Below are 25187 nucleotides of genomic sequence, written 5' to 3'. Positions count from 1 at the left end.
AATGCTAAGTTGCTCATGCAGAAGATTCATTTATTAGATGTATGAACTTGGGAAAGGAACAAAAAACTGGAATGCATACGTGGCCAAATGTATATCTTCACATCAAAAGCTTTTCAATTTCTTAGTGTATCAGGAATACAACTAGGTAGCTAAATCTAAAGCCCTTGTCCAATTACTCTTAATCCCCAGCTACATCTAAAGCATGCACTTGCAAATATTGTTTTAGGATGAAGAAAATCCTAAAGGGCAAGGAAACATTTCTGTAGAGCTTTTGAAAAACTGTGCTACACTACACCTGTGCTGTTGGACATCCCATGAGTCTTGTATCATTTTCCACAACAAAGAAGGATTTGCACAGGGATACCAAGAAACAGCAAACCCAATCCCGGATACCAAAGTCAACATCTCCTTTGAGCTAGTCAGCTCAGTAATGCAGTATGCACCTACACCTTAACTGCTTGACACAATCTACAGACTGTAGCACACTGCTTTACCTTCCCATTTCACTATTTCAGTGTGGTGTCCAAATAACAATGCTTGTTTATAGCAATATTATTTAATTCTTTGGATGGCAGCTGGTCCCATAGCTGCTGCTGTGTTTCCAAGGCTGTAACACATCTGTCTAATTGCATTCTCTGTTAGCAACCTCCTCATTGCCTTATGGAAAACAGTCAATCAAAATAGCCATAAATACACCAACTTTGCCTCTGATTTCCAAGCCAAAGCTGGCACACAGCCTAAGCACAGCACCTCTGACCATGCCTTGCGTCCTTTCCTGCAACGCTCTGAAGTTCACAAGGTTGTTACTGATAAAATCTTGAATTTGAGGGAGAACAATATTCAGTAATAAGACAGTCAGTTTGCTCCAATACTACTGAATACTCCCAGTATTTTTGTTGCATTCATCTTTACAGCCTGTGAATCCCTTCTGAGAGACCTCTACTTTTACCAAGTTCTTCTGTTCCTTCACACCAACATCCTTCACCTCCTGAAATGCTTTTGATTTATATGAACAGCACAAGACATTTTTTCATACAACTTCTAGTAGCTTTGGAGATACTTTTTGGCTTTAGCTGCCTCAGGTCTAAAGTGATTCAGATTTAGTGAGCATTATGAGTCCCTCTCTTCTTGAGAGTGTGTCATGAGGCCATGATTTGAAAAGCTCATTGCTGAAAACCAACCTCAGATGTTCAAGATTTGTCACACAAACTCTATAATAGAGAACTTACAACGATCACAAAAATCCCACCAATACTGGCAGTACTAAAATTCAAGTTGTTTTGGAAAGCCACCAAGCAGCAACTTTCTTCAACCCTAAGAAATGCCACAAACTTCTCTGGAACAGGAAAAAAAGACAAGAGGAATTTACTTTATACTTATCTATCTGCCCATCAGATACTCATACCAATTTAGTGAGATTTAAAGAAGGATGACAGAAAGCATGTGTATGCAGGAGAACAGGAAACAACTCTATGAACTCATGAATTACGTATAATGTCACGTTCCTGAACCAAGAGAAATGAAAGCAATAAAAGCTGAGAAGATCACAAGGCACAACGTTTTGTGTCTTTCAAATATTAAAGCAATTTCATAATCAGAAATAAACCAAAGCATACAAACAAGAAATCCCACCTGCATTTAGCACGGATTGGTTTCAAATGGCTCAGTTCAGAACTAGACAAAGTTAACTTGGCTCCACTCTTCATTTCCTGTGACTTAAACTTCTGGTGGCCAACATGTTTGGTTCTAGTGCTATAATCTTTGGAACTCAGAAACAGTACCATTACTCACCTACCCTGCTCATAAGAATCATTCAGACACTTCATGCTGTTTTATATTCAGTCTTCTTACAGCAAAACAGAGGACACCTTTTTCCAAGAGTTACAACTGCAGGAATAAACCAACTTCATACAATCCCATAAATGTGCCAATCCTTCATTTTGTTCAGGTCCCACAACAGGCACTTAACCAAGGATATAAAACATCCACAACACGAATGTGTGTATTACTGGAGCCCTGAAGATAAAAATGAAATAAAATCTAAAAGGCAAACCTCAAAGAGACTGTAAAAAAGAACAAAGAACTTTCAAGTAACTTTTGGCTTGATTTGGGGTTATTTTTCCTGCAATATGCAGAAGCAGGAATTTCTGGAGCCACACTGAGCAGTGCTGAGCCCATTGTGTTACCAGAATTCCAAGTTTCAATTCAAGCAGTAGAGCATTAGTTCTGCCCTGGCACCATCCAAAAGTGAGTCTCAGGCTCCCACTTGCACATCTCCATGCCCAGAGCTGTTTCTTCCCTGCTTGCTGTCCTGCAAAGAAGCCTTCTCCCAACTGAAATCTTCAAAAGCAAACTTGGATTTAACAGCCTGCACTCAGCTTTGGCCCAGAGCACGGCTCCACTCCCCCTGCTTTCCTCTCTACTGCCTTCTTCTTTACAACTTCTGTGCACATGTCTCCTGCTTCCCGTCTCCTAACCCAAACCAAACCTCCTCATGCCTTCATTCTCTGTCCTGCCCAGCACTAAGCCTTGTGCATGCACAGGTCACATTCTCACATGCTGCACACATCAAAATACTTCCAAACACTTCTCATTTTCTTGAAATTTCAAGGTGCTCAACAACATTGCCTTCAAAATCTACAAGAATGTAGCTGCTTGCTTTGCTGGGAGCACAAGGATGTAGAATTAGGATGGGAACCATAAAGGGTAAAAAGGAACAAAAGCCAGGTATGTGTGTTTGGTCACTGCTGACAAATAGCAGCATCCTACATAACTCAGAGGAAGGAAAGCATTTACCTGTCCCGTCGACTGTCAGACTGAACAAAGCTCTTGCTGCCTTCCCTGTAAACACAATGTGATCCTGAGGGCAGAACATTATCCACTGATTTTATTGCCAATAGCGATCTATTACTATCATCTTGAAAACTCGAGCTAACTTTAAAAGTAAACCTTCCTGCAGCTTCCTATTCCCATTACGCTGACAGCTAAGGCCATCTGTCTCCCGTGCATCTGACAGCAGCCCATAGGAGAGGTTAAACAAACTGCAAGTTAGTGCAGAAATTCAGGAGCATCACTGGTAGCACTGCTATTACCGGGACAAACAGAAAATTGCAGAGCAGCCTACCAGATGAAATGCACTGAATAGGAAGAAAAATCATCAGCACACCTGGGGTGTAATGCTTCCCAGCCACCTCGGAGGGGAAGGAACACAGGGTTTCAAAGGAAGATGGAACTTTCTGTTATGGCACCTGCTGGAGATCCCCCACTGCTCTCCAGGGAAGCTTCAGCGCATCCCAGCAGCCTGCCCTATTATCATGTCAGCATTTCTCTTGCTAAATCCTCCATCGAGCAGTTTGAATTCAGCCATTATAATTCTGTGTGTACTGAAAATGGGCCTGCAATTTTTTTCTGGTGTGTAATGCATTAACCTGGCTTAAAAATACCAGTACTTGCAAGCAATCCTCCCCAAGTAAATGCATTTTGGCTGCTTTTCTACCAAAATTGCAGCTTGAAAAAAAGAATGTGGTTCTATCAGTGAGGATACCTTGTGGCTTTTATATCTGAATTAAAGAAGGTCATTGATATCACATGCAAAAAAACAATAATATATGTATCTCCATACTTTTGAGTTTTTTCCTATGGAATAATACTTCACTGGAAGGATGCAATAGAGCCCTACTATGAAATAGGATCCCTGAGAACAAAAGGTTTTTTGTTGACTCGAAAGTTTTAGTAAAATTCATCTCAAGTTCTGTTTAAGCATGATAAAACATTAAAAACAGATGATATTGGAAGTGTTTAGATAGTAACTGCTACCACAATAGACAGATATCCACCCCCATAAGCAATGCAGGCCAATTGACTATTGGGAATATACATACAGTGAGGTTCCCCATTACCCCATAACAGTGCACACAGAAGTCTCTCCTTTCTTTAATCTACTTCTGGCCACTTGGCTTAAACAACAGGAGGCCAACATATAGCCAAATGAGACCTCCACTAAGTGATAAAATCTAATTTTTTGCCTTTTTGAAAGCAATCAAGTGTTTATCTTTTTCATAGTGAAAAACACAGCTACAAATTATTTCAGTTTGGATTAAATGCCTAGAACAGCTTCATTTTATCTTCACACCAGTTAGTGTTAAAACATTACAAGGCAATTCCTATGGACACCCACTACAAGAAGGCTGATCTCAGCTGTTGATTAGAGCATTGCAATGTTCAAACCTCAAAACACTGAGATTTATCCATGTGCGAAGTCACACCACAGTTTTGTCTTTGGGGTGCTTAATCTCACTGTGATGAAACTGTCTTATATATAAGGATTTCATGGCAAACTGTGTTTGTAGAGAACACATCTCCATGAGTTCACGGCTATTAAAAATCCCTTTGGAGCACTCTAAACTTTCTAAACTGTCTAGGGCACGGCTGGGAAGGCCAATAAGAAATGAATTACAATAGTCAATAAGAGATGTAATTGTAGAAGTAGGCTCTTCTGACATTTACGTTTTGCTAACTGTCAAACATTATTTATAAAATATATTATAGTTTCCCTTTTAAAATATCACAAGACTATAACTATAAATACATTGTAAGAATAATATGCCAGCTTTTTAAGTTCCCTACTTTGCTATTTCCTAATTAGTTTTATTTATCACATGAAAAACAATAAATGCCACATCTAACATTCATATTTACACGTAGAAAGGAAACTGTGAGGCAATTGGATAGGACCTCCACTAGCCAGACTTCCAAGCATACACCAAAAATTTGACTTTGGTCAACAGGATAACAGCAGGCTCAGGAGCATGGAGTTGAGTGAGTTTCTAGCACAGAAGGGGTTTAAGGAGAGATTTGAAATAAAATCAGGGAGTACAGCATGGATATCTACAAAGAATTCCCCCAGGTATGATGAATAGGATGGGAAGAGGCTGAGGGTTGTTTATTTGAGAACTGAATAAATGACCAATGAAAGCTAGCTCTGTAGAGTGGCTCCTTGGAAGGGGATGAGGAAAAAGGGGAGCCATTGAGAGCCTGGAAACAAACACAGACAGGCTATGGGGTAATAAAACAGAGCAGGCAGATCAGCCTAGGAATGCAAAGAGAACCGTGACATGATCAAAAGAATAAGCTGGGCAGCAATCTTGGCAGCCATGATGGATTTCAAAAAGTCAATTGTCAAGGACAGAGAAAAGGGTAACAATTGAGACGTAAGATGAAGAGAGGCAGAACTGTGTTTTAACTGAAAGCATGACAATAAATGCTGTATTTCCAAGCAGTTATGAGGAATCTGAAAGATCTGGAGTTACCCTGGATGTGGCAGTCGAAAGCAAGGTTGAGTCAAAAAGGCTGCGAAGCTTAAAGGCTGAATAATAGATGGTGCTGATGCTTTCCTCAGAACTCAGAAAGGAGGTCAGTGGGAGGCCTTTGGGAATCAGGATTAAAATGCCTGTTTCAGCCCTGCTAAGCTTGAACTGATGGGTAAAAGTAGGAGGAGAGGACTGGAGGCAGGTCAACATTCAGCACTGGAATCACTTGGCATGACACAATAACCACATTTCTATTTGCAAAGTAAATAATATTGATAAAAAATATAGTAGGAGGGAAAAAAAAAAGAGAATCAGTACAGAGTGCAGGGAATACCAGATGAAAACTGCAGGACACAGAATGAAATTAGAAACACAGGATTAGAATCCAAAGATGAGAGACATAGAGGCTGAGAGGAAAGACTTAAAAACGACGCCAATGCCATCAGCCACAAAGAGGCCACAGGGACTTTGGGAAGACCAATTTTAAAGGAATGAAAGGAATGAAATTAATCCTGGCGTGTTCTGTACTGGATCCAGAGAGGGCTCCAGGAGGGGACCTTCACAACTTTCTGCACATCACCATGCTCCAGCAAACACGAGAATCTGATGAACTACTCATTACCATCTCTGCAGCTCACTGCAGAGCGAGTACGAAGCAGATAAAAAGAGTTCCTTCCTTTATTTCTATTTTTAAATATTCAGAGATGAGTGAGAGTCTCAGTGAGAGAGACTTGACAGTTTGACATTTCATCTGCTCCAGCACATGTGCTTCAAGGAGTAATTAGAGATCCATAATCATACCTCGATTTCTGGTCAAAGACGCCAGAACCAACAGATTTCCAGTAAAATCAAGAAGTACCTTTGGTACATTTTAAATGAGGTATCTTCAGCCAACAGTGAGAATTTTCATCTTGCTAAAATTTTCTTTCAGCCAACTTCAGCTGTCCTGCTAGCAATCTATCAGCGTAATTAACACTGTCATTCTCATCAAATGGAGAAGAGTACCCAATACTGGGGATATCAGACACAAAACTGTCACAGCCTCTGATCAACCTGGAAGATGCTTTACAGAAGCCTCAGCAACAACCTGAAAAAGCCTCTGCAGTAGAAGGTCAAGAGAGCTTAAAAGGTCAGCAAGATGGGCAAGATGTAGAAATCTAAACCCATGATTGGGTCATGTCACAGCTGTAACATGAACTCACCAGAAGAGAACTATCTGAGGCCAGCAGGAAGAGTGAGAGTAGATGGCCAACACGATATACACACACCATTTTCCTTTCTCAGCTTCATATTGAAAGCCTGAAGAAAATGGCTATGGATTAAATTCATAAAACATGAGCACCACACTGCAATACTTCTTCGCAGCACGTAACAAAGGAATTTTACAACACAGGCCTGTGGCCAAGCCCTGTATTTTCATCAAGATATGGGTTGGTGTCACTGAACAACTAACCTCTCCAAAGTGCCTAAGAAATCATGAAAATGAAACTCGCTCTTTGGGTGACAAAATAAGAGGAGTGGGTGAAGTGGTTGGCATCTTAATAGATTGGGTCACAATCCATAGTTTATGCTGTTTCAGACAAATGAGGTACTGATACAGGTCTACCACACTTTTTGGATGACAGAAGAATCTGGGTATTTCACCAGTAATAACAGTTTGTAGAGAGATATATACTGCAGTGTATTCAAGTAATCTGTCTATCCCTGAAACCAAATTTTACTTTAACAGAAATAATTCCTGACTTAAAGCTTAACAGTATATTTTTGCCTTTGTCATATTTCTCTTTCACAGTGTCTGGGCTTTCATTAACATCAACAGAATTTTGCAGGTAGAGCATGAATGTAAAAGCATACCTCGTTACATGAATGTAGGAGAAAACGGTTTCCTTACTATTTTATACAATTAAAGTATTGTTTTTGAACGCATTTTGGAAAGTAACCTACAGTAAACAAAGATTTATTGTAACATTAATAAACAATGAGACAATTACAGCCTCTTTACGGAGACCGTATTAGTCATGCGTGTCTAATGAAGCATTACTAAGCTATCACAGCAAGATAGCCTGATGTGTGTGATTAACAAAATAATACTCATAAATAGCTAATGAACAATGATGGGCCTTTAAAAAATTTGCATATCCTGCTATGTGGAGTTAAGGATTTTGTTGCTTTCGCAGTGCTGGAGATGTATTACAGTGCCTCGTGTCTGTGGTGCAAACTCACAGCAAATCCTCCTTGTAGCCTTCTTAAATAAAATCTTCCCAAATATTTTTCCATTTTCAACCTAACCTCCTTCACAGATAAATTTACTCAAAGGGCAGAATTCCTGACGGCTGGAAAAATGGTATGATTAAAATCAATACTTTTTGATGAATATTAGGTCTGGAACCTATTAGACCTATAAAGTGCAGGAGAAGAAAATCATGCTTATGATTTTCAGGAATAGCCCGACTACAGCCCTTCATCAGTAATGAATTATGGAGCAATTCTCTTAAGTCATTTGTATGAAGTCAGCTATGACATTGCCAATTTTTAAAAATTTGCTAGTTTTGAGCTACAAATTGATTTTTCATTGTGATAAATTAAAATCCAATAGTAGCACACAAGACAGCAAACATAGAGAAGCCTATATTTTTTCAGAATATTTTTCTCTCTTTCATATCTCGTCAGGCTGCCATTGTGGAAGACATGACACCAATAGCTAATGATAAAAGCTAGGAAAGGGCATCCTAGAGAGGTAGGCAGCCTTAAAAGAGCACTGTGAACCAAAACAGCATTCTGGGAATCCCAAAATTGCAGAAAAGCACAGCTAAGGGGGGAAGCCTTGGCAGGGGGTTGGAGGGCATTGAAAGGAGAAAGCAAATGCAAGATTACCCAGGCTGTTACATATTAAGGGCACATTTTATTCCCTGTTGCACAGATCTCAACATCAGACTCCAAACTTTACAAACTATTATGTGGCCAATCAAATCTATGAGCACAAACTGTGACCTTTTTGCAGTTCCCTTTCCTTTCCTTCCCAGAAGAGCAAACATACACGCCCAGTTTCACCTGCTGGAGATTCTCCCTTTCACCTCCAGACTGAGAATGGGATTATCACTGCCTAATTGCACTGAACTTATTTTGTCTGGGGATGAAGCTGATGGTATGGTGACTGTGAGGAGCTGGCAAAGAAGACCACACAAGCCAGCTTTAAAAGCACGGAAATGAAAAGCACGACGCTCCCGCTTTCAAAGAGTCACATTAAACCTGCTGGAGAAAGCACCCCACATCCCTTTGTCACAGTCCTATTTCAAAAGTGACAACCCAATAGTCCCGTACATCACTCCGGCAGCTCAGGGGCAGACATCTGGAAGGTGGATTTAAAGCTTTCCGTCTATGGCTCAGTGAGTGAGTGACAGCGCTGCTCTGAGGATGATATAGTTATGTCAGATTTAGAGTACAGGGTGTCAGAGTTATGAAATCTTCGAAGGAGACTTGTCATGTCCCCACCTCGCTAGCTGCAGATGCGAGCGAGCAGGAATGCTGCAGGAGAGGCAATCTGGCTGAACGACAGCTTTATTTCTAAACGCATCCCTTTTCTCAGTGCCACTTTTATGAAAATAAATCCAACGTTTGTGAAACACTCAGAGATAAGTGCCACAGGACAGGTCTGCCTCTTTCTTCTTTTTTATGTTCCCAAGAGAAGACTAAAAGGAAAGTAACAGGCTGCCTTATTGCCCTTTGCATAGGGTGCGGTGAGGCACCAGTCTGCACACAAAAGAAAAAGAAAACAAAATAGTGGATACATTGTTGGTGGAGTGAAAACTTTGCTCCATGCGCTGAATGAAGCTGGTGTTCTCTGACAAAAGGAAAAAAGAAGGCAGGCTATCATGCAGTTAAATACTATCGCAATGTCTACATGCTGGAGGACTCAACCATGACTGCTCTGCCAAGCCCCAATTCTGACACTTCCTATCCTCTATGCACAGGCTGTAATCTCAGCAATGTTCTCTTCAACACTGCTTTTATATGATTACTTTACACATGCAGTACACAGCACATTCCAAACGAGCTCTTCATTACTAACTGCTTGTATTATGTATCAGTGAGCTCAATGACATTGATTTTCTAATAATATAAATTAACTGGCAAAGATAATTTCATCTATCATCAGTAGGGTTTTATTTCTGGCATCGTGTTAAATAGTTAATCTTTCAAAAGATTAAATCAAGAGCCTTTTAAAATTCAAGGCAGAGCTTAAACTGCTGTAAAAATCTTCTTAATTAGGATTAAAACAGTTTGTGTGTAGTGCCTTTGTGTCTAAGTAGTATAATGTTTTGCTTAGCTTTCTTCTTTCAAAGCAGTTAAAAATAACCAAACATGTTAATTCTGTGGCAAAAACTGCACCAGACAGTGTAGTCTGCATCTTGCTTGACACAATGCTGCAGGAAAGTGGCTGCTTGGTAGCCTCAAAGTGCATCCCCAAAGTAAAATACACCGTAGACCTTGGATCCCATACAATATACGTATTTTTCCTAACAATTATGTTTAAAATACACTAATTCTCACGTTTACTGCATATCTTACAAAAGAGCAATGTTGCTGCTGACAGAAACATCATAGAATCATAGATTTAATAGATCTCTTGCCTGGGTTACTGACACAACCGTAATCTGAGCTATGGGACAGCTGTAGACTGCAGCAGCAGTGGCTCTTGGATTTTTGTGTACTGTTAGTCAAGGCACAATGGTAACTCACATGGCCTGTTGGACATAAAATAGATGAGGGAAAAGGTCTCCTCCTACTCAAATTATCCTGCAAACCCCAACAAAGTGTGTGCAGCTCCTGCTGCCCTTCCTCTTTGTCTTCTCTATTGGGAAAACAAGCTTCGCTCACCTGGGTTTGCCCACAGCTCACCTCAGCTTCCCATGTTACATGTAGCCCACTCCAAGCCAACCTCAATCCTAAACCTTTATGAAAAGACTCTCAGAAGTCATTTGCCCTCTGCTGCTGAGCAGCCTAAAGCAGCACCTGGAGGAGCAGTGGGCTGGGCCCACGATGGATGAGGAAACCCCTATGGGTGACATTACCAGCCTGCAAACAGACCACTGGTATTTCCAAGAAGCAATTTTGGAAGCTGGCAAAAGGAAAACAAATCACTCCCTGCCACTTTCTGGCCTCCAAGCTGTGAGTGTTGATGCCCATAAGGAGCATTCATGTACTCAAGTAAATTGCTCTGCAGAAGTAGCCAGGACAAAGCTTTACAATAAACCACATCCCCATGCTACACTTTACAACTCAGTCATCTAATGGCTTGTTCTGATATATGATAACCCTTTATCAAGCTTGTCAGAAGTTTTATGTGTGCCTACACTGGTGAGATATTACTGCCCAGCGAGGAAATACTTTTAAAGGAATATCCATGAATAGATTCAATTTTGTGCCACTGTATGGCTGTTTTACTTACCCCTGTCTTTTCGTCGAAGATTTTGATTCCACCAAAGGAGACTGTTAAGAAGATTTTTTGTTTATGCTCTCCTTTCGAACGGGCCGCAGCAACAATTCCCTGTTGAAACAAAAAATACTTGGGCTGGTTTCATTATTCTCCTGGTTTTGTTTTCTGACAGGTGCCCACAGCAAAGCATATGTTGACAATTCATCACCTTTCCAAGAATACTTGAGGGCTCTCCAGGAACAGTACCCCTTTACTTTTGGTCTTCTCCCTTTTCTAAAGGCACCCATCCCTTTTATGCTACCCAGAGATCACTGCAAGCGTGCTCCCACTTTCAATCCCTAAATTAGCTAATCCTCTGTGGAATTTGTTTTCTTGAATGTTGAAGTTCATTTCTAGTGCACTTCTTCCAGCTGTAAGCCATTCCATTTTCTCTTTTTCTTGCTTTTTTTTCTTTTTTTTAAGGGAACAACAACAAAACCCACAATGAACAATCAGTGGGGAAAAAATTCCCATGACTTAAGCTCACTTCATGGGGACACACGTACCTGAAGTAAGCAAAATGAGTTTTTTACAGAAGCAGCAGCAAACTACACCTCTACTGTAAAAAAAAAAACCCAACAACCTGGCATACATGGTTAGTTTTGCTCATGATCTCTGGCTTTTCCTTTGAAAGTGAACTTGCTGATACACAATTCCTACATGACACTTCCACAGCCTAACCATAAAAGAAAACCCATTTCCACCTATTCGGGAGCCCTGCTGCCTTAATCAGTAACAGTGTATAAGATGAAACATTAAGCAAATTAAACAGCAAATAAAAATGTTCCAAAATGTCTTCAAGCCTACTAGAGGTCATTGTTTTCCTTGCATAGACATGAATATAAAAGAGAACAACTGACTTGTCAACAGACATCCCAAAAATGATTCCTGACCTTAGAACTCCTGCTGTTACACACTAAGTTTCTGATACTCCCAACTTGCTATGCTGCCTTACATACCAACATGATCTTCTAATGCTCTCTTCCCTGTTTCCATCATCTCAAAATACTGCTCAGAACCACCTCACCATTACACAAATGGGTCTCTGGCATCTCTGGAGATGTGGAAATAATATTCCACGGAGGAAAGAAATACAAAGGCTAGCCCAGCAGAACAGTGCTAAGTCTCCCTGATTGCTACTAGCAACTATGGGATGTTGTGAAATATCCAGTAAGCCATCAGAAAGATAGAAATTGATAGAAAAGATAGTTAAGCCTGTAGTGCGTCTTTTTGAACCACTTAATTCTTGATTTGTAAATTATTGACCACATCTCTCTTTTAGATTGTTGCAGTATAAGATGTGTGCCGCCCTTTGCTGCTTATTCACGAACAACCACCTACACTTGCCTGCTCCACAGGACTGGAACCCATTCCCTGTCCTCTCAGGGTCCAACCTCATATTTTGTAACTCCTTAATCCCGCTGTTCCATATCTGAACTTTACAGCCCACACCATTATTCCACTCTTCCTGCCCACCCCAGCAGAAGGTAATGGTTAAAGGGAAGGCTGGAGTTCATTAACAATGTCATACGCAACAATCTCATGTATTATTATTCCCTATATTCTTTCACCTCTCCTTTTGCATAATAAAACCACTCAATTTGCAGCTGTGTTGTTTGCAATTTGTGGACAAATTGCAGCGGTGTCAATCATGAATAACTACTGAACTTTGAGACAATGTATTAAAATTAAACTGGGATAAGCAGTACCAGCCAGGAGTTCATGTAAAATTGACTGATTTCAATACATAATTAACCAGAGCGTGACTCGGTGTCACGAATGGAGAATGAGCAAAAGTTCAAGCTGAAATGCTCTCCCCATCCCTCCCAAACATTAAACACTGAAGGATGCACTGCACCTTGAGCTTCATCATGGAGTCCTGGCATAACTTGTCTCCCCGTGCGGCTGAAACCTCATCGATCCCAATCAACTTTGCTTTGTATCGGACACCGTCACCTTTAAACCTCTTTATTAAAGTGGCTTCGCTGCGATCCTGACCTGAAAAGACATAAGGGAAACAGTGACATTTGCAGGCAAATAAACGAATAAAAACTCCCAGTTAAGTAGTAAATCAGATCCAGCACCCACCTCAACGTGTGAACATTTGAATAAAATTAGAAGAAATGTACTAGTTCAATAAAACCTTTTGACCTTATTGCCTCACACGAATTCACAGTGGAATTGTTGCCATACAAAATCTCCTGCACAAAATTTGCACACAAATTAGGTTTACGGAAATAAGAGATAAGCCCGAATCAGACCTGACAAATCTGAACACTTCTGATCTTCCCGGGTTGTTTTAATCCCAATACACTTGAGAATTCTTCATTTTGCAGACAAAACTCTCACAGAAACATGCTGCTGTTCCCTCGCATTACAACTTATCTAACCGTATCAGCAATACTCAGGCTATTATCATTTCAGCAATAAAAAAACAAACAATGTTATTTCCTTCAAGAATACTGCCGCACTAAAACCCACACAATAAACACCAGCTCCTTGTTCTATTCTTTCTGTTGGTAGACACATACAAAGGGCCATCACTAGCAGCGCTGGCTCTCATACGCTCAAGCTGAGAAGCTGAAAAATGGCATGAGATGTTTCTTAATAAAAAAGCAATCACAGGTTAATAAAGCACAGCACTGATAGGGTCAGCGTACATAAACTACTGTGTGCAGACCAGATGAGTACACAACCATGGCACTACAGCGACGCATGAAAGGCATTTTGACTGTAGGAATATGAGCACTTGTCATGCTTTGGTTCCTCATCCCCAGCAAGTGTCTGCAGAGGGGTTTGTTTTGTGTAATCAGTCTTCCTAAACATGCTTAAAAATGCTTTTGTCTACTGTCTTTGGATTTTTGTGCTAGAATCTGAAACAAAAAGCAGCAGCAAGCTGTAAATATTTGCAAGCAAGCAAGCAAGCAGCTAAAGCCAAATACCTGCAGCACAAACAAGCAAGCAGAACTGGGACATGCTGAAGAATTGGACATTTTTGGCTCCCAATGGATTCCAGCAAAATACATGAACCATAGAATGGCCTGGGTTGAAAAGGACCACAATGATCATCTAGTTTCAACCCCTCTGCTATGTGCAGGGTCGCCAACCACCAGACCAGGCTGCCCAGAGCCATATCCAGCCTGGCCCTGAATGCCTCCAGGGATTCAACGAGGCCAAATACTTGGTCCAAACACAGACCAATGTTGCATGAATTTATACTCCCATCCAGTCATAGAGCTCATCTTGTACTTCTAGGTATTGTAAAAGAGGAACAAGAAGCTAGTTTTAGACAACTGCATTTGAGAATTCGGGCCCCAAACATTCTTCAAACTTATTCTTAATTGGACAGATTGAAGCACAGAAAAAATACTACTCAAAGGAACAACAACAAAAAAAAATTAATAAAATCTGCTTTGGCACAAATAGTTTTTGATAAGTAGGACAAAATTAGGAGGAAAAAGCTCTTTTGTTTTGCATTTCTATTAAAAAAATCTTTGCCAGCAGGTCAAAAATCTTTGCTAGCTTTACACACACACCAAAGGGGATGAACAAACCTGGCTCAAAACTATGGAACTGAAATTTCTACCATCTCACCATGGGAAAATATAGGTAGCATACATGACTAAGATAGAATACTTCCAAATCAAGAGCTTCATTTGTCTCTCCTTCACCCAGCACACAGCACAGTCCATGCTGTGAACTAAGAAAGAGCTAAATGTTTGTTAAACATGCTATTTCAAGCATGTTGAGGTCTTGGAGTGTGTTTGAGCACACAAATACCACTTCATTCAATGACAAGGATCTGCCCAAAGCAATGTCTTGATGCCTTATTTATAATTCCTAAAAATAAGGTAGCTGAGAAGGGATGCTGTGCTAGTTCAAGGGCCACCCAACTGTCTCCTTTGATTTATTCTCGCTCCTGCTCCCTCAGAAGGAAATAAACAGCAGGTTGAAACTTCATGCTCTCACATGGTATTTAAAGAATAGCTAACCAAATAAAATAAAGAAACAAAACGCCACAAATGAGGCACAAATGATAAATCTGAAACTTGAAGTAATGTTAACAGCTCTCCTCAGGGGAACACCAAGGCAGATGTTGGCACTGCCAGCCAGAATTGATGAAAAAACCCTTTCCTCTTTCAGCCCCCAATGTTGGGCAGGAGGGAGAACATCTGGAGACACGACAAACTACAAGGATCACAGTGGACTTTTCCCGTATGTCTCCTACACTTGCAAAGATATCCTGTTGATTCGCAGTAAATAAAATTCAATTCCAGCAGCTTTCTTGCCAACAATTTTCAGCCTTACGTCTTCATTATAGCAGAAGGCAGCTGTTAGCTAATAGTAATATCACTGTGACTCCATGCACGTAAGCACTGCAGAGTGCTTCCTGAGTCATGATAACGAGCGTGCATTCACCCACTTATTTGAACATTTATACTTATTCCAACCTATGATCTATTTTTCAGAATGAAAGTAAATCTATGACATTAATAGCCCATTCAAACACAACGTATGGCTGTGTTTGCCTACGCACAAGCCTCATGTTAATTATGACCCAGATTAAGTAGGATGGAGTGGTTTGGGGGATAAATGACTGGAAAAATCATCAACCTGAAAACGATGTCGATATTTTAAACTGTGGTGGAAACTGCAAATTACTAGAGACTACAAATTCAGCCATAAAAACCCTTGAGCATATGTCCCATGTAAAGCCTGGAGATGCACATACGCACTGCCCTCTGCTATGAACCAGCCATCTGCAACTTGTCTCTCTCCTCGCTGTATGGCCACATCTCCTCCATCCAAATCCTTAAGCTGCAGTTTACACCGGAAAGCTTTCCACCATTCATTACTAGACAACAGTTTAGAGCAAAATTAGAACACGTGTTTAATGACAGGTACTTATTTTTATAAACATGTATTTCCTTAGGTTTCCATTTTAGGGTGCTTTCTTTGACTATGCAGACCCCCATACTCATTGAAGCCACAGTGGGTGAGAAGTTCATGTGCATCTCAGTTGCCCACCATCCCCTGTACAGGAGGGGATCTTCATCAGATGACCCAACACCATTAGCCCATTCTAAAATGGATTACACTTCATTACCTTCAAGACCAATGGTTACTGCCCAATGATTTGCTCTCGAACTCCTTCACAAATTACTTTCATGAACCAAACATCCCAGGCACTTGTTTGCAATCAAACACAAACATCTTACCATCCAGAAGGAAACCAGAACTGATGCTCAGGTCCCGCACTGAGAAATGAATGCAAAAGCAAAACGAACACTAACAACAATGTCACACAAACTCAATTTAGAAAGGTAATGACTTTTAATTAGTAAGCATGCCACTGTTGACATAGGCAAATAAACGTTTTGTTTGCGGCATATGGATTTGTGATCCTCAGAGGCACTTTAAATGTAAATGTCTGGGAGATTATTGTATCTACTCCTCTATATGCCACTGCTCCCCTTGAAGCCACATGCATTCCAGCCGCAGCCACTCCCTGCCATGCAGCAAACATGGCCTTTGCTGCAGGGTTGCAGCTTTGCACTTGGATTTGTGCAATCCTAAGAGCACCACAAATCCCTAGAGTGCTGTGATGCAACGTAGTCCTGTGTTGGCAGCTGAAGCAGGGAAGTTTCCTATTGCAGCAGGTTTAGGGTACTTTATCGATCTCAATAAATCTAAAAGTAATAAACGAGGTTTTAAATATATTCAATCATTTTCATCCAAGGCAATATGACTTAAGATGCCTTCACCAAACTACAGACAGACTTGAACCCCAAATCCAAAGTACTCAAACTAAGTGCCTCAAGTACACTCAATCCCAAGATGTGACTATAAACTAGTTCTCAAAGCCCTCTTATGTAGTCCAAGAGGAAAATGAGGCAGAAAGTCCAGCTCTGAACAGCCTGGGCAGAGTGCCTGAAGATGACTCACCTTCACCTCAATACAAGTCCAGGACCAGACTGTAACAGCTCTCAGCCCCACGGAGCATTGAACCAGCAGTGCAGTAATATGCCAACATGTTGAGCAACCCAGGGGACTTGTAAGTAAGGGTATTTCACAAGCAGAAAAAGAAAATAAACCAGGGCATCGCAGCAATAAGTGCACTACTTCTAACATACTACGTATTCCTCACAGCATCCAGCAATCTAAACCAATAGCCCAGGAAATGGCTATATCCTTTATTTAAATGTGTGAAGCCCTCAGGGTATAATCTGAATTTCTTGATTTTATGACCGTAAAATATATAATGATATTATCACCAAAGTCAATAACATGCTCCTGGCAATCAATTTGCTGAAGAACGACACACCGGTGTCTGTTATTTTTTCTCCTTTTCTAACTAATAAACTGTCAAAGTTGTATTCATCACACATTCAAATTACAAACCTGAAATAACACCGCCTTAGAGCTCACAGGGCTGCAAAACAATCACGCCTGTGCTTATAAACAGCCTACATCTTCATGGGGACAATTAGCATTTTTATAGCACCGGTGCAGAGGAGAACACAAAACACTGCAGCGCAGTGACCTCCAAGACATGGCACAGGCTGGAGAGCTGTGAATTAATTGCTTAGTAAAAGATGTTTCCCATTAGCTGTGCCCCTATTTCCACGTATGTATTTATCCACGCTTCTTTGTATTTGCACATATGCATACGCACACTGCACGCAGCTTCATTTGGTAGCAATTACCTAAGAAAATTCATGGTAATTTTAATCAACTACAGATTTCCCCAGGAAGAGAAAAAAAAAAAAAAGCGCATAAGTAGGTGTTAAAGAGAAAATATTCACACACAATTATATGTACCTTTCAGTACAGCAGCCACTGAGAAGCAGTTCACAAAAGAGCCATGAGCAGCTCAGACAGGCCCCTCTCCCTGATGGCACATTATTCTCAATGGTTGCACAGAACCACAGTTCCAATGCACAGCACCCAAAAAGAAACTGGGACTTGATGGTGAGATCGCAGCACCTTGGGTTTCTTCACAATGTAACAGATAGCAATTCTACATAGGATGTTTAAACTAAACAAATACATGCCCAAATCCTTCTCTCATCTAAGGTAAGTACCTCTTTTCTATGTAGAAGCCTTTAGAAAAGTCTTGGTTACAATGCAAGTTGAATGTGTTGGAGGGAAACTTGTCCTTTCACCGCCCCAGAGTGATATTGGTAAAGGTCTGCAGTACCCCAAATGCAGTACTTGTTTTCCAAAAGAGCAGTGATGCACTGGCACTGCTTCCCACGGAGTGTGGGGTCATCATCTCTGGAAGTGTTTCAGAACCGTGGGGATGGGGCACTGAGGGATGTGGTCAGTGGGCACGGTGGGATCAATGGGGCTTGTGGATCTTGAAGACCTTTTCCAACCTTGAAGATTCTATGATTCTAGTTTTATGTTGCCTAGTTAACATTGAAGGGACAACTTCGGAACCCTCTTGGGAAGTATTTCATTAAGAAAGTGATGTTGCAAGGTATAAGAACATAAAGCCTCATCAAGCTACCTTTTAAGCTTCCTTCTGTCCAGAATCCCACCTCCTCCTGTGAGCTGCCCTGTCTGGCAGTGCTGGTGGGACCCACGAGCCTCCTCATTGGGCAAGGAGAGGGAAACCTCCCTGCTGCTCTGCTGGTGCTTCCACTCAGAAAAAGGTAAAATGCCCAATTTCAACAGCAACGCTAACATTTGTCTCAAGTGCAAACACAGAATATTTTTTGGGAAAATGACAAACCATTTAAAGAGGTGAAATGGAAACCACTCTATAGGCTCAATGAACTCCTATTACGGTTAAATTTAAAAACATTGCCTACAATTTTAAACACAGATAAGGGCTCTCCAGGAAAACTCAATCATCACTCAGACTATCATCTCAGCAGTATTTCCCAATTGTTCAGTGCTGCTATTCACTGTAACCTCCAACTGAGAGACTTTATGGCTCCTGGCACCATTAGCCTGTGAATTACAGTACTCAAAGACACCTACACAGCCCCACTCGCAGAACCAAGTTTACTATATAAATAAATAAGATGTTTCCATAGTATTTGCCGTCTCTGATCAGAGCTTTATGAGCACAGATGTCATTCACAAGGTGACAGCAACTGTGCCTGCCAAGTTTTTATCTTAACGTGCTGTATCTACACGAGCTAGTACAAAACAAGATGGGCATTTTACTGTCTCCAAAGCAAAACGGTTGAGTGGAATAGATTAAATTATTTCTTTATAGTGCAAGGAATTACATGTGAATATGTCAAGAGAAGAATTCAATTATTTACAGAGAAGGCCTCGGAATAAAATAACGTTTGATTAAACTTTTGGACAAATCTCAGTGCTAGGAAGGTTGGGGCGAGCACACTGGGGCTGACAGTGACTGAGCACACACGCTCCATGGGCAGATGACAAAGCACTCGTTTTAGATTTAGCCAGAAGGCTCACTGATCAATTTTATTTTCTTAGATGGTCTTTGAGATGACAGTGTATGGGCACATCGTCAGACACAGAAATGACCAAAAGCTGAATGTAATTAAACTTCCTTTCAGCCTCCATGCTGTGCAAGTCTTCATAAATCTCCAAAAGCCATTTTGTAAGGTGCCTTTCCACAGGCTGCAGAAGCAGCTAAAACCCCTGCTATAAACTGAAATACGACAATGCAATAAAACTTCATTTTGAGGTAGTAGCCTTGCTCAGCGAGCTCTAGGGAATGGACAAAAGTGAAGCGAGGAGAAGTTGGTGGTCCATTTTCTGCGTAAGTAATCGAGATAAAAATTAACATTGCAGCACAACTGGAGGGGATGGGAGAAGAGAGTTTTCTGTGGCTTTTCTTTCTTAAAATACAGAACTCTGTGTGCTTTGTTCACAGAGTGTTTCAAGCTCAGGCAAATGTTTAAATCAAGCAGACATCAAGTAAATGTAGGCCTTTGGAACACAGGGTCATCAACCAGTTCATCCCTTACTCATCTTGGTATGGAATTGCATCTTTCTGGGACAAACAACTTTGATTAAAGGTGACTGAAAATATTTGCTCCATCTCTGCGTTGCTGTGATCGATTTTACAGTAATTTTTAATTAGGGTTAACAAGCAAACAGTTTTACAGGTGTGCAGTAAAAGCCCAGATGCTTTGAAAAGAAAGGGGCACATCAGGGCTGCACTAATATGGCCAACCAGAGCAGCCAGCAGGCAGAAGCTGCTGCCAAACGTTCCCATAAAGGAACTTCAGAGTAGCAAGGAGTGGCCATTTCAAAAGGTGCTGAGAAACCACGTGTCATTTCCCAACCAAATCTGAACTGGTGGCGGAAGCATAATGTGAATTGCAATTGTCGCCTCTTCCAAAATTCCCCACAGCAGCTGAAATGTAGCCAAACCAGTTAAAAAAAAAATAAATCTTTTAAAGACAAACATTTTTGCGTGTGAAGAGGCAGCAAGATTTGCAGAGCTACCGAATTCACCTGACTCTCTTTAATCCTACGGTAATCAATAAAACCCAAGTCCCTGTTAAGGATCTACCTGCATCTGACTTTAAGAATGTGATTTGCAAGAACAATTTTAATTAGACTGTAACTAATCGAGGACACAGACATGCACACACTTACACCCAGTGCCCCAAAGTCGCATCGAGACACATAAATTCACAATTTACACTTCAAAGCATACAAATGCATTCTGTTGACGAGTCTATCCAAGAATTTCGTTTTTGTTATGTATGATGAGAGAAAAAGGATGGAGAATCAGTTCGCTTCCTATAAAGGCCAAATACTTGTGCTACCCTAAGATAAATGTTAATTCTCCAAGACTGTAAAAAGAGCAAGCGAAGAAAAGGTTACGCTCTGATTAGCCCTCCCAAATTCCTCACATGTTCAATAAGAGACCAATTTATTCAATTACATACATTAAAGTCACCAAAGAAAAGAGCAGGAGCCCCAGACAACTGAAGTCACTGATCTACACTTCAGCCTCTCTTGTCCACAGCGTGGTCTTGTGATGCATGATCACTTCATGCACCTACAGAAATACGTCAGCGTAGAGGGCTGACTATCTGCAGTTTGCTCTGCAGAGTCCATGCTTCTGTCCCCTGACTGACTTGGCTCACCTTTGCAAATGATGTGTCACCAAAAGCAGAGCACTTGCTTCCTTAGGAACATCAGTCTCAGGCAGCACAAGGCTCTCCTCCATGGTCTGCTATGAAGCTCAACCCACCCCACAGAATTATAGACTCTTTTAGGTTGGAAGAGGCATAAGGTCATCAAGTCCAACCTTAAACTTAGCATTGCCAAGTCCACCACTAAAACATGAAACCATGTCTATAGGCACCACATCTACGTGTCTTTTAAACACCTCCAAGGATGGTAACTCAGCTACTTCACTGGGCAGCCTGTTCCAATGCTTCACAGTCCTTTCATAAAAGAACTGTTCCCTAACATTCAATCTAAACCTCCCCTGGCATTACTTGCCCTCTCATCCTATGACCCGTTGCTTCACAGAAGAAACCAATCCCCACCTCACTACAGCCAACAACAGGTGGTTGTAGAGAACTGTAAAATCTCCCCTGGATTCCCTCTACTCTAGTCTAAAACATCCCTGTTCATTTAGCTGCTCTACCCAAGACTTGATCTCTAGATCCTTCACCAGCATTGCTGCCCTTCTTCGGGCAGGCTCCAGCTTTTCAATGACTTCCTCGGAATGAGGAGCCCAGAACTGAATGCAGTGTTCAAGGCACAACCTCCTCAGTGCCAAGAAGAGAAGTCCTTCCCTACTCCTGCTAGCCACTCTGTTTCAGACACAAGCAAGAATGTTGTTGACCTTCTAGGCCTCCTGAACACACTGTTGACTGATATTCAATGGTTCATCATCTACTTTGTGTCACCCAAACAACACTTAGGTTCCCATCCCACCGAGCAAAGACTCCAGCAGAAAAACCACATTGTGTGCCATATAATCATAGAATCTTTTGAGTAGAAAGGGATCTTTAAGTGTCATATAGTTCAACTCCCCTCAGTATACAGATCAATCAGGATGCTCAGAGCCTGGTCCAGCCTGTCCCTGAAAGTCTCCAAGGATGGGGCTTTCATCACCTCTCTGGGCAACCTGTTCCATGCTGTGACATCAATGTCAACCTACAGGACTACTCTGCACTTTACTTGCTCTGGCATAAGTGATACTGGCCATTATGTCAGGGTTTATTGGTCATCCCAACGATATGGGTATAAAGCACAGTTCTGCACGGTGCAGACCAATAACTCTGGCTGAAAAAGCTGAGTCCAAGGCCATGATATTAGAGACAGCACATGGCCTCTGGGGGAAATTAGATACCCGTGTTACAAAGCCTTCTCTAGTGCAGAAAAAGGGAAAGCATAAAAATGACATGTTAAAAATGCACAGTCAGTAGATTTATAGGAAATATTCTATGATGACATTAATTCAGTAAGAAAAGCAGCTGCTATTTATTTTCCATGGGCAAACGGAAATACCAGTATTCACCACATGGCAGTCAACAAGAAAACATAATGCTATTTCCCTCTTGAAATTGTTCACTTTATGCAATCCAACGTTTCAGGGAGAAAATTATTTTCATTTTGGCTTCCCACTGCCTCTGCAACATCAGAGAATGTCTCTCCCTGTTGGAAAAACAATAGGAGGCAAAGAGAAAAGCAGCTTTATTTCTGAGACTTTGGGCTAAAAAACACCATCAATTTCAAAATTACAACAGTGGCAAAGTGCTTCTTTCAATCTGGTCCTTTCATTTTTGCCTCCTGCTGCTGTTCCTATTGTCAAAGTGGCAGCAGGAGGCAGAAATGAAAAGACTACTGCAGGCAATCACCCCATGGCAAAAAGTTAATAAGAAGAGAAACACCCCTGTGCCAGAACAGATTCCAGAGGTAAGGTACTGGGGTTTATGCCTCTCACGTGTACGGTGCCATGGAGGATCAGCACACCAGGAGAGCTCTTGTTTCCGGAGCCACCCTGCTCAGGAATCAACCATTAAGATTTGAGGTTGTTGCTCAGGAAATTAAGAATTAAAGAATTAGCAGGAAAGTGATAAAAATACAACAACAACCCCCAGTAACAACAAAACCCACTTCAAGTAACAGAAAAGGAAATCATTCAACTTGGAAAACCTGAGGTCATTTTTCAAGAGCAGGTTGGGTTGTAGGGGCACAAGGTTCCTGCCAACCTCAGCCATGATGGTTGAACCCAAAAAGTCTTGGTGGTGTGCAAGTGGAAACAGGCAAAAAAGCCAAGTTCAACTGCTTTGTGCTACCAGAATTTCTACAAAGTTACACAGTTTAACAAATGTGCTGCTCTTGAAGATCAGTACCTACAGTTTCTACACAAGGGCAGGAGACCACCATCATTCCAAAGCTGAGCAGTTCTCTGCTTTGATGCTGCCTCCTTAGTGCTCCCAAGACTCTATCTGCTGACAGGTGACCTAAAGGATGGCCACATCTTATCCTTATTGAGAGATATCTGTGTGTCAAAGGTGCAGTTTGACCTTTTTATAGGAAGTTTTATGTTGTTGGAATAAACCAAGCTAGAGAGCAGGACTTGTACCTCTGTTTGTCCCACATTGAAGGCCTGAAAGAGAATATATTTGCCAAAATTATACATGTATTTCTACTACCTTTGTAGTAATAAGAGTTCATTACAGGAAAGCAAAGTCACATTCCTCTGAAGGCCGTGGGAAAAGAAGCATGAACAAAGTTGATTTTGTCTACAGAAGCTCCTTCAAAGTGGAGAAAACAACTGAAAAGAGAGAAGAGGAGCTAATGATGTTGATTTTGATTGATTTGATTGATTTCTTCATTGCAAGAATTGTACAAAAAAAGGAGAAGGTTTTCTTCACAGAAATGAGACCCAGACAGTTACGTTCCTCCCATTAAAAAGAAAAAGCAATAAATGCACTACCATTTATTGTGCTAGAACTGAACAACAAAAATTTATGGAGCCTGAAAACTATATTCTATGCAAAGTGAACCTAAACGGCTTCAGCACCTGCACTGGTATTTTAAAATAAAGGAAGATGATTGAAAAAATAAAAATCCATATAAACTCCGAGGAAGGAGTGTTATATTAACTTAACCTGTGCAAAATTCTTGTCCTATTAACTTTAAGGACACGCAGATAAAATCAGTCTGCTGAAATCAACACAGGCATTAAGAACAGCCTCGGGGAGAAAAATAGAATCTATTTATATCATTAAAATATTGCCAGACTTCCAAAAAATTAATACTATTTCTTGTGCAGTTCTGATTATCTTCAGAGGAGCATCTTCTGTCTGCTTGGTGTGAGACTCCAGTTGTTTGATCACTGGCAACATAAAACTGTTCAGGCTATTTCTAACACGGCAGCATTTTGTGAGGCCATGCTAAAAGCACAGATTGAGTGATGCACGAGTCCTCTTTTGGACTGCAACCCAACGCCTTCTCAACAACTTGCCTATCAGTTATTCATTTACAAACAGAATTGACCGTGTCTAATCTCCATGAAAAATAAAAAAGTGTCAAATAATTTAATGTCTGTATGAAGCTTAGTGAATTATAAGATAAGGCATTGCTATGCCAGGTTAGTGTGCTATTAGCTAGGGGATTCTCAAGCATCTGTCATGCAAAGTAGGTCAATTTCTAGCCATATAATTCTGATTATGTCAGAATATTTTTTCATGAGTTTTCTAATTCAACATACATCAAATAAATCATACTTACGTTTAAAAAAAAAAAAACAACATCTAAATTAGGGTTGCTAACAACTGGGTTACCACAGCTTCAAACACTCCAGTAATCCAGATTCGCAGATCGTGTTTTTTTCTTTGTAACATACTAGGCAGTAACAGAACTGCTTCTATTTTCTCTTTTTAGTCTGGTTTCTCATGGAAACACTTGTTCCAGTGAGAGATTTGGAATGACACCAACCTGGGATAAAAAGCTGCAGATAAGACTTCTGCGGTAACACAGAGATGGAAAAGTCCATTACCCACCCATGGTCACCTGTGACCATTTGGTCATATAAAGACAGGAACAAACAGCAGATCTAGGCTTTCTATTGCAGGAAACAAGGCCTCCAGGAAGGAATGGCTTTAACTCTCTGCAGTTAAGAACTTGTCCCCAGCCAATTAAGAAAGATACACATGCCCTTTTGATCCTCTTTCACCTTTGAATATTAACAAACCTCCAGGTTGCCTTTAAACAACCAAGATAGAAAGATAGAAATGTTACACGTGAAACAATTATTAGATGATGGAGCTCTGTAATTCATCAACCATGCAGCTATTAAACGCATTTTGGCCACTGTGAATCATTAAGAAGCTGTACACTGCCCTTGAAAGTTTACTTCTCTGACACCTCCAGGAGCTATACAAAGACCTGAGCACATTACTTCCCATATTTGCTTGACATACACACACAGC

At 40.9% G+C, this 25187-nt stretch overlaps 1 protein-coding gene across 8 annotated transcripts in view; it reads right to left on the bottom strand.

The window, feature by feature from the left end:
* The window catches only part of DAB1 (DAB adaptor protein 1), a 127069-nt gene that overhangs the window by 38526 nt on the left and 63356 nt on the right, over nt 1-25187 (bottom strand). For all 8 annotated transcript variants that reach the window (XM_052666240.1, XM_052666244.1, XM_052666242.1 and 5 more), the window contains exons 4-5: nt 12644-12783; nt 10759-10857 (exon numbers count right to left, since the gene is read on the bottom strand). In XM_052666240.1, coding sequence (XP_052522200.1) covers nt 10759-10857; nt 12644-12783 — 239 coding nt within the window. The remainder of the gene's footprint in view (nt 1-10758; nt 10858-12643; nt 12784-25187) is intronic.

The sequence above is a fragment of the Tympanuchus pallidicinctus genome, unplaced genomic scaffold (genome assembly GCF_026119805.1).
Source record: "Tympanuchus pallidicinctus isolate F22 unplaced genomic scaffold, pur_lepc_1.0 scaffold7, whole genome shotgun sequence".
NCBI classification, from domain to species: Eukaryota; Metazoa; Chordata; class Aves; order Galliformes; family Phasianidae; genus Tympanuchus; species Tympanuchus pallidicinctus.
The sequence above is the reverse complement of the archived record's forward strand: the minus strand, read 5'-3'. Positions and strand labels throughout refer to the sequence as shown.